The following is a 14,174-nucleotide window of genomic DNA, read 5'->3' on the forward strand; positions in this document are numbered from 1 at the left end:
AAAGGCACTGGGTTTCCGGGTACGGGTTTTCCGGGGATGAGTTTTCCTAAATTCCTTTGCAAAGTTCTTGCTCCTTTAATTGAAAACAAAAATTAGGGTTTGAATTACATTTTTCGAGTAGTTATAAGCTTGGAAAGACAGGGGGTCGAATTATTCAATATTTTTCACGAAGTTTCTAGCACATCTAGTTGTAGTCAGCTCATGAAAAAAAAAACAAACAATTCCACATTATAATCGCTCCTGTCTCTCGTGTCTTCATTAATATATCCACAATATTACAATGCCCAAAAATAAATATATCGGTAGGGGTTAGAGATGCAACATGAATGATCGTGATAAAGTTACTAACTTGTATAAGTTACTTCAATTCTTCCTCAATGGAGAGCAGAAAGTGAATCTTAGGTTCTTTTTTTGCCGGCCCCATGTCTTCGTGTCCCTAGTTTCTCATCTCTAATCCCACGATGAATGCATACGGAAGTCAACTTTCTTCGAAACCTTTCGATGAGTGACAGCTGAAAATCGGGCATATTCGAACTATACCATCCGACATTCGCCCCCAAAAGCAATAACACCACAACTACCACGAGCAATGTCTTCATGACCTTTACTCCCCATGAGCGATGTTTCTAACAAAGGGGGAGAATTGCTGTTTTCTGGATCTGAATCTTTCCATTTAGCACTTATCGTTGGCTTGTTTTTGATTTTGAAGTATTATTTTTTATGCTTAAATTATGAGGTTTCCTGCTATGTCACAAGCTTTCTCGGTTCATTCTAACTTTTCCTCTTTCCTGTGCCATTTTCTAGTCCTATTATCTAGTACAGCTTTCTCGGCTACCAATTGAGCGGAGAATTAAACAAAACTGAATCCGCCATTAAATGCTAATTTGGGAGGTTTACAGAATTTTGCAGTTTCTCCCAAGTGCACTATCACGCAGATTCGTAGTATGTATGTATATATATATATATACACGCATACAAAATAAAAATCTACGTAGAAACAATTCATATACAATTTACAGTATTAAAAATATTGGAGTGTAAATATTTCAACCAAAATGTCTTCATTCAAAAATGATCGATAAACAAGACCAAAAAATATCTGTTTTGAAAAGGGTAAATATTAATAGCCTTGATTGTTTAGGATTTTCCCCTTTTTACGGATGTAGGACTGATACTATACTCTGATCCAGTCACGAAAGCCAGGTTAATGTTAACTCCCTCATTGTGAACCTTGTCCAGCATTCAATATTAGACATTCAGATACGATATTGTAAATATATATTTATGTACGGAAATAACCAGCCGTTTTTTCATAGCTACACAATCAGAACATTGCTTATCACAGAGACCAAATCTTATACACCGGATGAAACTTCAGAAATGCAGAAAAAAAAGTATTATTGTACATTTTCACCGAACTCCCCGCATCCTTCGACACATCTGCTAAAGAAATATCTGATTGAATTTGTTATTGCTCTGGAATACATAGGATTGTTTAATATCCATTGAGCTTGGCCCCATATGTAAATGATAGGAAATTACTTTACTCCGTAAACGTGCAAAAACAGCCATTAAGTATATAGTTTTTTCATCGTTCACCGACAACCTGGGTATATATCTAATGTATTTAATTTAAAACCTCTATTTAATATGCTTCCTTAAAATTTCTTTGCAAACCAGTGTTCTCATGTGATGTCTTTTCCAATAGAGGGCGAGTCAAAAGTAACCGGGCAGTAAAAAAAAGTTTAAACCATAAATATTTATTGATAACAGAAAGATGGCAAGTACTATTGAAGCTCGTCTTATCGATTTCCGCAGACTACCGGGTTACTTATGCCTCAGCCTATATAGATATATTGATTAGTTTGTTGACATGCTTATCTATTATTCTATAAGCTAATATTCCATATATATATATATTTATTTATTTGTTTCGTTTTTTTTTCCTTTAATTAAACTGATTTATTTACTTTATCCCTATTTTCTCACCTCGTCTAGTCCCCCGGAGAATACGTACGGAAGCCCTCCTCTGCATACCCTTTCGCTGAGTGACCTAGCTGAAAATCAGGCCTATTCGAACCCTGTCACCCGACATTCGCCCCCAGAAGCAACCCCATCACAACTACCAAGAGCAATACCTTCATGACCATCTTAAAAAAAAGAAAGAAAAAAAAGAAAAAGAAAAATGAAAACTGATAAGAAAAAAAGCAACAACAATATATATGTATATAGGTATACATATATAGATATATATCTTCACACGCGTTTTATTTTAAAAAAAAAATGCCAGATTGTGATTGTCGGTTAAGTCTTAATTTTGCGGAAAAGCAATTTATTCATTTCTTTCCGGGTCCAACAAATACGTCATGTTGTTTTACTGTATTCTCTATCGCTCAAAGTATTTATATAATGATACCCTTAGGTATTTTATGCCCGTACGTACATTATCACCTTTCGCGCACATTTAAAACTAGAGTAATACCCGTCAGAAAAAAAAATGATAATCGATCTTAATGTCGATAAAATGATCAATCCCAATTTTACTCATTTTTAAATGAATTTTTCCTGAATCGAATTGTGTCGTCTTAGCGACTAAATAATACATTTTAAAATAGGTTTATTTTCAAAATTGCGTTTTATTTTCATGATGATTGCGTATATGGCCGAAATATTAATTTTAAACAATTATTTGCTTATTTTACATAATACTGCGTTGTAATTTGGGTTTGTACGTATTCCGTACGTATTTTATATTCGGTATATCTTAATTTTATTGAGTTGCGAAGTATTGTTTTACCGTAAGACAGGAAAATGTAAAAAAAAAAAAGAATTCCTACTAAATTAATAAATAAATAGAAATTCGTTTTATTTATTTAATGAAAATAGTTGAAAATGACAATTTTATGAAAAACAAAAAGGCTTTTTAATACCATTGATACGTGGCGAACATACTTTTTTTTTTTAAATTTCAAATTATATATTATAAAATCTATTAGAGATCGGTGGAGATATCACCGTGTTATCTCCGCGGAGGTTGACTACTTTTCTTTACTAAAAGTTGAAAACGGCAATAAAAATAAGCAACTAAAAACTGTAAAATCTACTTATGAAAAAAAACAAAAACTTTTTTCGATGAGGAATGTTGCTCGTGTCAAATAACGAAATATGTGCTTAAAATAATCCATATGAAGACATGGCTAGAACCGCTGTATTGAATAAACCGATTGGCTACTATATATACTCCAAAAAGCTGCGCTTAATAATTAAATAAATAATGAATAATTAAATATTCAGGTTTCAATTTCCCGAATATACTGTCACAAACCTTCTAAACAAGAAATATGTCAAATCTCGCTCGATAACACCGTTAACATGTCGAATCGAGTATCATATATGTTCTCACGCGGTGACTCGACTAACATAATGGTTCTCACGCTGTAGCTCGACTATTATTGCAGATTTATCGCGGTGACTTGACTATCGTAGCGGCCAAGTCTTCTCTCGCATAGCAGATCTTGCGCGCCGAGTCTTTTCTCGCATAGCAGATCTTGCGTGCCGAGTCTTTTCTCGCATAGCAGATCTTGCGCGCCGAGTCTTCTCTCTCTTAGCAGATCTCTCGCGTGCCGAGTCTTCTCTCTCGTAGCAAATCTCTCGCGTGCCGAGTCTTCTCTCTCGTAGCTGATCTCTCGCGCGCCGAGTCTTCTCTCTCGTAGCTGATCTCTCGCGCGCCGAGTCTTCTCTCTCGTAGCTGATCTCTCGCGCGCCGAGTCTTCTCTCTCGTAGCTGATCCCTCGCGCGCCGAGTCTTCTCTCTCGTAGCTGATCCCTCACGCGCCGAGTCTTCTCTCTCATAGCTGATCCCTCGCACACCGAGTCTTCTCTCTCGTAGCAGATCTCTCGCGTGCCGAGTCTTCTCTCTCGTAGCGAATATCACTCTTATATCATCCACTAAAGATGCATTGATAATTCGATATTTGCCATATAATATATATGAGGATTAGCGTGAAAATTAAAATATTTTTAAGCTTTACTTTGTATTTAAATTTTTCACACGTATCTAGCACACAACTTGGTTTCTGGTATTTTCATATTTCGGCCGCTATAATCTCCAGCCTCCTTTATGTTTGTTTTGCCGAGCAGTCGCTTGAAGATGAGAATGTGTCAACGATCGGACAGTGGTGAAGCACAAATGAATAATATATAAAGCAAATAAATCTACCACATCTTTGGTGTCATCAAATATTACGCGAGTTCAAAACTGATATTTCTTCTTTTACTGTTTTAAATACCGCTTACTCAGTGTACAATTTCTGATGCTAACATTTGAATGTCGAAAGCGCTCGATAGTATAGTAACAAAAATGACGCAACAATTTTGTTTACTCGAGAAAAGAAATATTGAAATTATTTTTTTCCAGCAAATAAGAAAAAAAAAAGAATTGTACATTAAAAAATACCGACAATATGATAAAAATAAAATAATTTTATGTAAATGTGTGTGAATGAGAGAATTCCGTTTATATATATATAAAAAATGTATGTATGTGTATATATATATATATATATATATATATATAAATACAATGTGTGTGTATGTATGTATATATATATATATATATATATATATATATACGCACAAATGTATATTATCTATAAGAAAAAGTACAATATATATAAAATGTACATTATATATATATATATATATATATTATTTTGAAAAGGTGTTCTTTCAAACCACGTGACATTAAAAAAGTTTTTCTCATCTATGAAATGGACAAGCAGTAATCGAAGGACAGTGATATTTTTTCACCTCTGTGTTTGAGTTATTGTATTTTTTTTTCAAGAACTAAGTGGTGGAAAACAAAAAGAGAAGAAAAAAAAGAAACAAAACATTTATACAAATAGATGTACACAACTTTTAATATGTAAGCATTGTAAAACATGTCATGTATTTTACTTCCTTTTTTTTTAATTATCTTTATTTAATCTAATTAAATCTCTTATATTGAAAATAAAAAAAAAACATCAGCAACATATTATAAATCATGAAAATACGTTTTTTTGTATATTGTTTACGCCTTTGAATTACGATATACTTTAGAGATACACACAGCCATGGTTTGACGTGATTAAATCATGACGAAATGTTAATTTGTTTTTTTATTTAAGGCTGTTTTTTTCTTTTTGCCATGTTATATATATGTCTTTACATAAGCAGTAGTTTGTTGCTACACAGTCATGAGCATGTTTCGGTCTACTAGGATTTACTAACTAGACCTCATCAGGCAACAACCCTTATTTTCGAGAACGGAATTCGAAACAGGCTCATGACTGTATAGCAACACATTTCTGCTTATGTAAAGACAAATTGTTAGTATATATATTGTTTTAATGCAGAGGTATGAAGGATGGACACGATCGTAAGCAAATTATGACATAACTTTGAACATAAAATAAGACATAATATAAAACTATATATATATATATATATTATAACATATATATATAACACTATATATATATATATATATATATATATTATAAAATGTAGAGGTATGACGATGAACATAAACGTAAGCAAATTATGACTCAACGGTGTAGCATAGTCGTTACATGTCAACACACAGGACCCAGACGTTGTATACAGACAGTCGCAAGGAATCAAAGACAAAGAAAGAATTGGTATTTTTTTTTCAGTTAAAACAACAAACATATACTTCCAGAATAACGCTTTTGTCTCTTGTTCTGAAGTCTTTTAGCACTTCAGTGTGCTTAACAAGATGCTGCCGCGTCGAACATTTGGTAAGCCGTCTTTGGCCGGCCACGTTTAGGAGACGTCTTTCCCTGTGGCTCTCGGGCCTCGTGCGTAAAACGTCTATTTACATCGTTCACGAGCCATGTTTTCCTTTTCTTCTTATAATCTTTTTCGCTTCTTCTTCCTCACTGTGGCGTCACCTCGCACACGGCTCGGTCATTTGTTTCTGTTGGCTGTTGTACGGTTGCTGTTGCCATAACGCGTCCGAGCTCTGTTACATCGGTTGAAAGAGTTTTGCATTTATGAGCAAGTAAACATTTTCAGATGTTCATAATTCTTTGTCTTTACATGGAGATTTTCTGTAAATTCTTTATACGGTGCTTGAAAATGTGGCGCGTTTGTGGTATAAAAATATCTTTTCGAACGATGCGTAAAATAAGAATAAAAACAAGGTGCTGTATGTTATGACGTGTTTTAGAATGAACCATAAATTAAAATTCTGTGTGTGAGTATATGTATGTATTGGTTTGCCTTGAAAATTTATTATTCATCGTGTATATATATATATATAATGATGATTGCAACGTCTTTTGTCAGACGAGTGCCACTCCCCCAGACATTTAAAATCCATGAGCCCAAATGCCTGAGGGAGTATCTATACAAATATGATATTACAGAGTCTTAGCTTTGTACGACAGCTAAGTCTCTCTCTCGGTTCAAAATGTTGAGATCCAGCAACAGGCAAGAGCAAGATAGCCAGCAACAAATTAAACTGCAGACCAGCTTAATGCAGATAATGGTCTTCCGCTTTATGTTTTTTTTTAAATCAGAGATTTGCTTCTCCTAGAAAAGTTGCCTTCACCAAGGCTTACGGGAGCCCTCTCCACCCCAATACACATATATACACACACACACAAATATACACGGTGCTAGTTGGCCGTTGACCCACGAAAAAGAGTTCATTCGCCCTTTGGAAGGTCTTGTTTTTAACCCTTCCGGGAGACTAGCCGCCCTCCTCACCAAACAAGTCTGGTGGGGGAACCAGTTTAGTCGCCGGTGACCCGACCATGAGGCAGGTAGTACTGGGTTACATGGTACCAGTAGCACATGGCATGACCTGATATATATATATATATATATATATATATATATATATATATTACTGCATAATCGCGTTGACACAACGGTTCTCGTCAGATCACCAAAGCCAAGCAACGTTGAGCCTGGTTAGTACCAGAGAGGTGACCATTTAGGAATTCTAGGCGCTGTATCAGCTCTCTCCGCTTATCTCTGCATTTGTTTCCAGTCGTCCTGCACATACATTACACTTGCCACTGGTATTTAACAATGTCGACTCGAGAGGTGTGGTTGGAGATTGCGCACTTCCTGCCACAGATTTCACGCACAGGCACTCATTCGTGGATATCCATCGTCTGGAATCTGTTATGTATATATTAGCATAAGTAAAGATGATTAAGACTGAAGTTGCATATGAAATTTATTACATTATCAATTAAATAGGAGTTACAGAGAAGGGAATAATGGCGAAGCCCTTTTAGCTCATGCCATTTCGAAGCAAAATGCTTTTCGTACGAGGAGAAAAAGCCGGCATTATACAAAAGTAAATGTAAAATGACAATACGGACCTTGAAGACATTCAGATTAGAAATGGAAAAATTTGTGAGATTATAATTGGACAAACATTTATAGGGGGCAATTTCATGGGGATATTGGAGAGAGGAGACAGGAAAAAACTTCAAATATACAGCACTTTATATAAGAAAATGAAATAAGTAATGTTTTTATTCATAAAAATATTTTTTTTAAAATATCAAAATGGTAAAAAAAAAAAAATTTTTAATTTCAAAATTTTTTTTTTTACTTTTCAAAAATCACAAAGTTCTGATAAAAAATAAAACTATAAATAAAGCACGGCAAAGTAAATATGTTAGAATGAGAAGGAAAAGTAAAATGTAAATCAACTCAAATTCTTGGAACATAATCCATCAGGAATGAAGTATAGTCCAAGATAAAAAATGAAACAAATTAATATCCAGTACATTCGTATGCTGAATAATGCGGAAGAATTTTAATGTGTGTAGTAAGCCTATTCAGGTAGTTTTTTTTTTTTTTTTTTTTTTTTTTTTGGTTTGCCTTGCCATTGAAAATGTATTGTTCAGCTTAAGTTTATTTCTCTCTCTCTCTCTATCTATCTATCTATATATATATATAGATATATATATATATATATATATATATGTGTATATATATTGTAATTTATAAAATATATATGGCGATTAAGCTACACTGAATATTCTGCGTTTCATCCACTGTAGGATTCGTCAGGCTTATAAGCATCCTACAGTGGATGAAACGCAGAATATTCAGTGTAGCTTAATCGCCATATATATTTTATAAATTACTAACTAGCTCTACCTACGTATTGAGCACTTTTGAAGTAAATACTTAAAGTTTACGCATAAATCTATACTTTCATTTATTAGGTTTATGTGAGTAAATGAAGTAGTTATATATATATATATATATATATATGACACAATCACGTTCACCGAAGGTAAGCAACGATTAGCCTGCCCAGTACCAGAAGGGTGACCATTTTAGAAAGCTAGGCGCTCTATGTATCGCGCCGAATCGTAGAAATTTCCAGGTTGGCATCTGGGGGCGAATTTCATTCACTGGTGGAGATACACCCTCAAGTAAACTCCCCTGGCAAGGCGCTTCTCCAGGTAATGGTGTATCGACAACCTGCTGTAAGACGCCTCCCAGAACCTGCATATAAAGCACATGTTTGCCGCAGAGAATGGTGACATCTGAAGTGTGTGCGACACGAAGTTGCACCTCGTGGATTACCTAATGAGTAAAATGGACACTCGGGCCCGAGTGCTGCCATGGACGATGATATATATATTCGAATGCTTTAAAACAGCGGAAATACTTCTACAGTTTAATCACACGTACGAACCAAGACACAAAGTCGCTGAACTGAGACATAATAAACATCTCGATGTTTAATAGGAACGGAAGACCACGTACAGTTTAATAACAATAACCGTGAAGTGACATTTTTGCATTTTCCGTGATATTCTTATATGGGTCGAAAATTAGAATTTAAATAAACGTCTCTTAAAAAATTTGTATTTTTATTGGTCTCTGAACGGTTATACATTATGTGTGTGTGTGTGTGTGTGTGTTAGGGTTTGTGTTCCTCCATCAACCAACATTTCTATAAAAGGAACACAAACCCTAATGTGAATTTCGCGTGACCAACGTACCGTTCCGACACTCGAAAAGATTACCGTGAAAACAACAAACGGACTTCTACATGCTCCAATAACATGGGGGGGGGAAAGACATACTGAAGATGAAGTTTACCTTTTAAATATATTTATGAATTCCAATATAAATTTCAAACAAAATAAATATTTGTTTATTTTGTAATAATGCGTTGTTTCGGCGTCAAACGTATCTAATACTACATATATATATATATATATATATATATATATATATATATTAAATCCCCGAAACAGTGTTTCATGGTAAACAACTGATGATCCCTTGAAAAATAAATTATTGGTATTATAGTAAATTCGAGAGCGAGTTGCAGTGATTGCAGGTGGTTAAATGACTTACTGACTAGATGGTTTTCTAACGAATGATAAAAAATATTTTTTCTATAGTTTTAAAGGTTAAAAACTTCAAAGACTATATATAATTATAGCTTGCTCTTTTTTATTGAGCACTCTTAGTAACCCTCGTTTTAATTTACGCGTCTTCCCTCTTGAACACCTTCAACTTGGTATATATTAGTGTTGGGACGATTAATTGGGGGATCGGAAAAATCGGAGCGTTTTGAAAATTTGAGCCTATTTTCCGATACGAAAACCGATTCCTCTAATTATCGATTTAATTTGATTTTGCTTTTATAAAACATCTTTCACTGCTTGTAGTAATAATAATAATAAATATTCCTTGATTTAAACTTCCAGTAAGGCTGAAATCTCTAGATCATCCCGTCAAAAGTGTGTTTTTACGTTTGAGAAAATACATACACACATAAGACGCGTTTTTACAGTAATCGGGAAAAAATAAAAATTTTATAGTTAAATGTTAAGAGATTTATAAAGAATCGGAATCGATAATTGTATTGGAATCGAGAATTTAGTATGGAATCGGTAAAAATATTGGAATCGTCCCATCATTAGTATATGTATGTATGTGTGTGTATATATATATATATATATATAGAGAGAGAGAGAGAGTTGGACATGTTTGTTATAAATTCACTTTTAAACTAATTAATGTATCGTTATGAAATTCATAACAAGGCCGTTCGGTGTAAGGAGTTTTAGTGTGTGCTATATTTTATTTCAGTTACTTTATACAACGCTTAATAATACAGGGTGCCTCACTTAAAAATAGTCCGATCTCTGTAATCTTTCTCTTATCGACCAACTGACACCACAAAACAAAATGAAATTCTTTTGCTAACACGATGGCGTTACATGCCATACGACTCAAAGATCACTGAAACGAGTTCATAACATCTTTACGTCTCCGGACTTTTCATCATGTTATTTTTATCTTTGGGGGCGGGGCCTTAAAACAAAAAAAATATGCAAATAATCCTCACAATGAAGATAAACTAAAGGAGAACGTTATCAACGCTATCAGGAGAATCACCAGAGAAGTTCTTCAGACAGTACCTGCAAACGTTGTTAAACGTGATCAGAAATGCATAGATGTCAACGGGGAGCAATACCAGCATCTTCTATTACATTACAGGTAATTTAAATAATGCTACAGGTAATTGAAACTATAAAAGAATTTTCTTCCGCTCTACTATATTTTTTGGTCTACTTTTAAGTGGTCCACCCAATAGAAAGACATTCAATAAAATTTCGATATTTCTGACATTTAAATAATTTACATTATCCATAAGTAAATCTCCAAATTTAAGGGTTTATTGTGAGTATTTAAAAGGGGTATTGAGCGCCAGAAATATTAAATGTTTTAATTTGATTCGTAGTCATTAACATTAGTCAAAGGATATTCTTTGAATTTAATTTTCTTAAAATACCTTAAGCTTAACCCTTACATTTTCGCCATGTCTTAGCGCACTAGTTTAATAGCTGATAAGTTTAGACAAAAAAGCTGTCGGTTTCCGAAGTCTAAAAACTACATTGTTTAAGAACAAAAAAAAAAAATGACCTTTGATCACAAAATATGATTAATATATTTACATATCAATTACATAAATGTCGAACTAATATTTCGTTAAAAATATAGTGTTGTATTAGAGGCGGCGAACTTTAAATTAAAATAAATCTCAGAAAATGTTTTTACTATTTAAATATGTGGCTTATTCCAAAGATTAATTTTTGGCATTTATCCATATCTATCTATACTCCTATAAATTCGAGTTTCTTTTATGTGTACTGATATTCATATTAAAACCATCTTTTCTATTTATTTAAAAAGAAAATACAATCTTCTTATGTAAGGGTTGTGGAAATGCATTCACTAGCAAAAGATCTAGCTAATTTGCATATTATTTTAGACATTAATTTTAATTAATTCCCTATTAGTTTTTCTTATGGGATGATCATCTTTAGTTAACTATTACGTGTAATTATATTCATGCAGACATTCTACATGATTTATACTTGCATAATATTTGCGTAAAATCTTTACAGTAAACAAAAAATGGTTTCTATATATATTTATGTATACGTATATATTTTTGTTTAATTTATTAGTCTATATATCTGTAAAAGTGAACGTGTTTGTGTATCTGTGTCTGTCTGTGTGCACATTTCCCTACGAAATAACTTTGCATATCAAATTTCGAGTCTAGACTAAAAATTGACAGAATACTGAGATTTGGGACAACCGATGTGATCGGATTTTAGCCAGAAATTTTACGATTAAGGCGTCAAAGTTCAACGATTTGACCTTTGACAACTCTACCAAACTCCTCCGCCAATTTTGGGTCTAAACATTAAGATTTTAGATATAGGTTCCTTGGACATGGATCTAACTTAACTTGATTTGAACCCAAAACAATGAATTTTAAGGGGTCATAATAGGGGTGACAGTTAAAAAAAAATTGACCGCTTTTTTTTTTTTTTCTTTTTTTTTTTGTTGGGCCCAACTCTTTTCCTGATCTACATTAATGATCTTCCAAATCACATCCTTACATCATTCGTAGACATTTTTGCTGACGACACTACCATCTATGGTAGCACATCTAAGACAGTAAACGACCAAGTTCTCTCCGATTCTCTCTCCTCTGATCTTGATCACGTTGTACAATGGGGAAAGGAGTGGCTGGTTATTTTTAATGCATCTAAAACCAAGCTTCTATCTTTACATCATCAACGTTCTGATCCCCATCTGGCATCAATTAAAATGAATGGCTCTCATCTTCGGGAGGCCTCAAGTTTTGACAGGCTTCTGGGCTTGACCTTTACTCCTGATCTTAAATGGAATACGTACATCAAATCTGTTGCCAAGGCCGCTGGAAAAAATGGTCGGATCCTTCTATCGATCCAGTAGATATCTCACTGCTGATGCAATTCTCTATCTATATAAGAGCCAGATACGTCCAAGGATGGAAAACAGTTGCCACATATGGGCAAGAGCTGCTAAAAAAAATAGAATAAGTGACACGGGCACATATTTTTTTTTTACTTTTCATTTTTAAAATAAGATAACAATAAATAAATAAAGGAAATTAGCTAGAGGTGTGGAAATTCAACAGCTTACTCTTTCATATTGATGTTGGCATTCTGTGGATGTCTAGCGTAAATGTATACACCCAGACATTATTGTAGCTCTTTTGGTAAAACTGCAAAAGTATTAATCTAAGCTAGCAGTGACACGCACACACACACACACACACACACACGAGTGCCCACAGCTGAACCAAAACTTATGAAGAATTCTTGGTAAAATGATTTATTACAAGAAATGGAAGTCCATAACAATTAAACGACAGTCACTCGGATGAAAAAAGATGTAAGCCTGACCAAAAATAACACACACGCTATCGTATTAATATATAGATAATTGTTTTACGTGAATGCTTTATTTTTATGTGATATATATATATATCAACAATAGTATAAGTACTTGGTAATATTCTTAAATTCAACTTACTATGGAATACGTATCCTAGACAATAATACATGTACTCTTGGCTTATTTTTTCTTTTGTTTTAATTCTACCATTTAAGAAAAGCCACTGAAACAGTAGCATAACATCGAATAAAAAAAATAAAACACTAGGAATTAAAATAATGCTATATGTATTGCTTATATTCGCCATCAGAGAAGTAGTATACGAGTATATATACACATATATATAACCTTGTGTGTCTTGGAAACGGTTGTAACAAAACACCTGTCGATTTTTAATCTACAGACTTGAAACTTTATAGAGACGGTATTTGCACCTGTGGAACAGATTCTCTTTGGTCGTTAGCCACTAAAGGGCCAATATTGAAAGGTAAACGGAACTTGGCAGGCATAAGTCGATTTAAAGTGTTCTTCTTCTACGTATGCACAAATATACATTTGTACCTTTTACGATATTATTTTTATCTTTTTTCTATGCTTAAAGATAAAATACAAATGGTAACGTATAAGGTTGGAGAGCTAGGTTTTGGATTTCAATTCTAGCTATTGGCACTTACTTTTGGAATCATTATATATGGCTACAGTATAATTATCGAAAGATGATTGACTCTGTATTAATAAATACGAAATCTGCATGAATTAATATATTTAAGCGTATTTTACAGTGTAGCAATAATAAATATAATTATTGTAATAAAAGTGATATTGTCTGTCTGAGGAAGGGCCTCTAGCAAACCCCTCTGTCAATTTTTGTTTTATAGATTTGAGATGTGATCTATAGAAGATTTGGATATATATTGGGTACATATATATATATATATATATATATATATGGATATATATTGGGTACATATATATATATATATATATGGATATATATTGGGTACATATATATATATATATGGATATATATTGGGTACATATATATATATATATATATATATATATATATATATATATGGATATATATTGGGTACATATATATATATATATATATATATATATATATATAGATATATATTGGGTACATATATATATATATATATATATATATGGATATATATTGGGTACATGTATATATATATATATTGGGTACATGTATATATATATATATATGGATATATATTGGGTACATATATATATATATATATATATATTGGGTACATATATATATATATATATATATATATTGGGTACATATATATATATATATATATATATATATTGGGTACATATATATATATATTGGGTACATATATA

General features: G+C 32.9%; 1 protein-coding gene across 12 annotated transcripts in view; it reads left to right on the forward strand.

The window, feature by feature from the left end:
* Nucleotides 1-14,174, forward strand: part of LOC145260423 (homeobox protein six1-like) — a 1,097,433-nt gene that overhangs the window by 1,064,408 nt on the left and 18,851 nt on the right. The window contains exon 5 of one of the 12 annotated variants that reach the window (XM_080118414.1): nucleotides 1,999-2,895. The exons of the other annotated variants lie outside the window; for them this stretch is intronic. Coding sequence (XP_079974540.1) covers nucleotides 1,999-2,146 — 148 coding nt within the window. The 3' untranslated portion in view covers nucleotides 2,147-2,895. Of the gene's footprint in view, nucleotides 1-1,998; nucleotides 2,896-14,174 lie in introns of those variants that run through there. 12 annotated transcript variants of the gene reach the window in all.

This window comes from Euprymna scolopes, chromosome 36, assembly GCF_053919585.1.
Source record: "Euprymna scolopes isolate OS-2025 chromosome 36, ASM5391958v1, whole genome shotgun sequence".
In the NCBI taxonomy this organism is placed as follows: Eukaryota; Metazoa; Mollusca; class Cephalopoda; order Sepiida; family Sepiolidae; genus Euprymna; species Euprymna scolopes.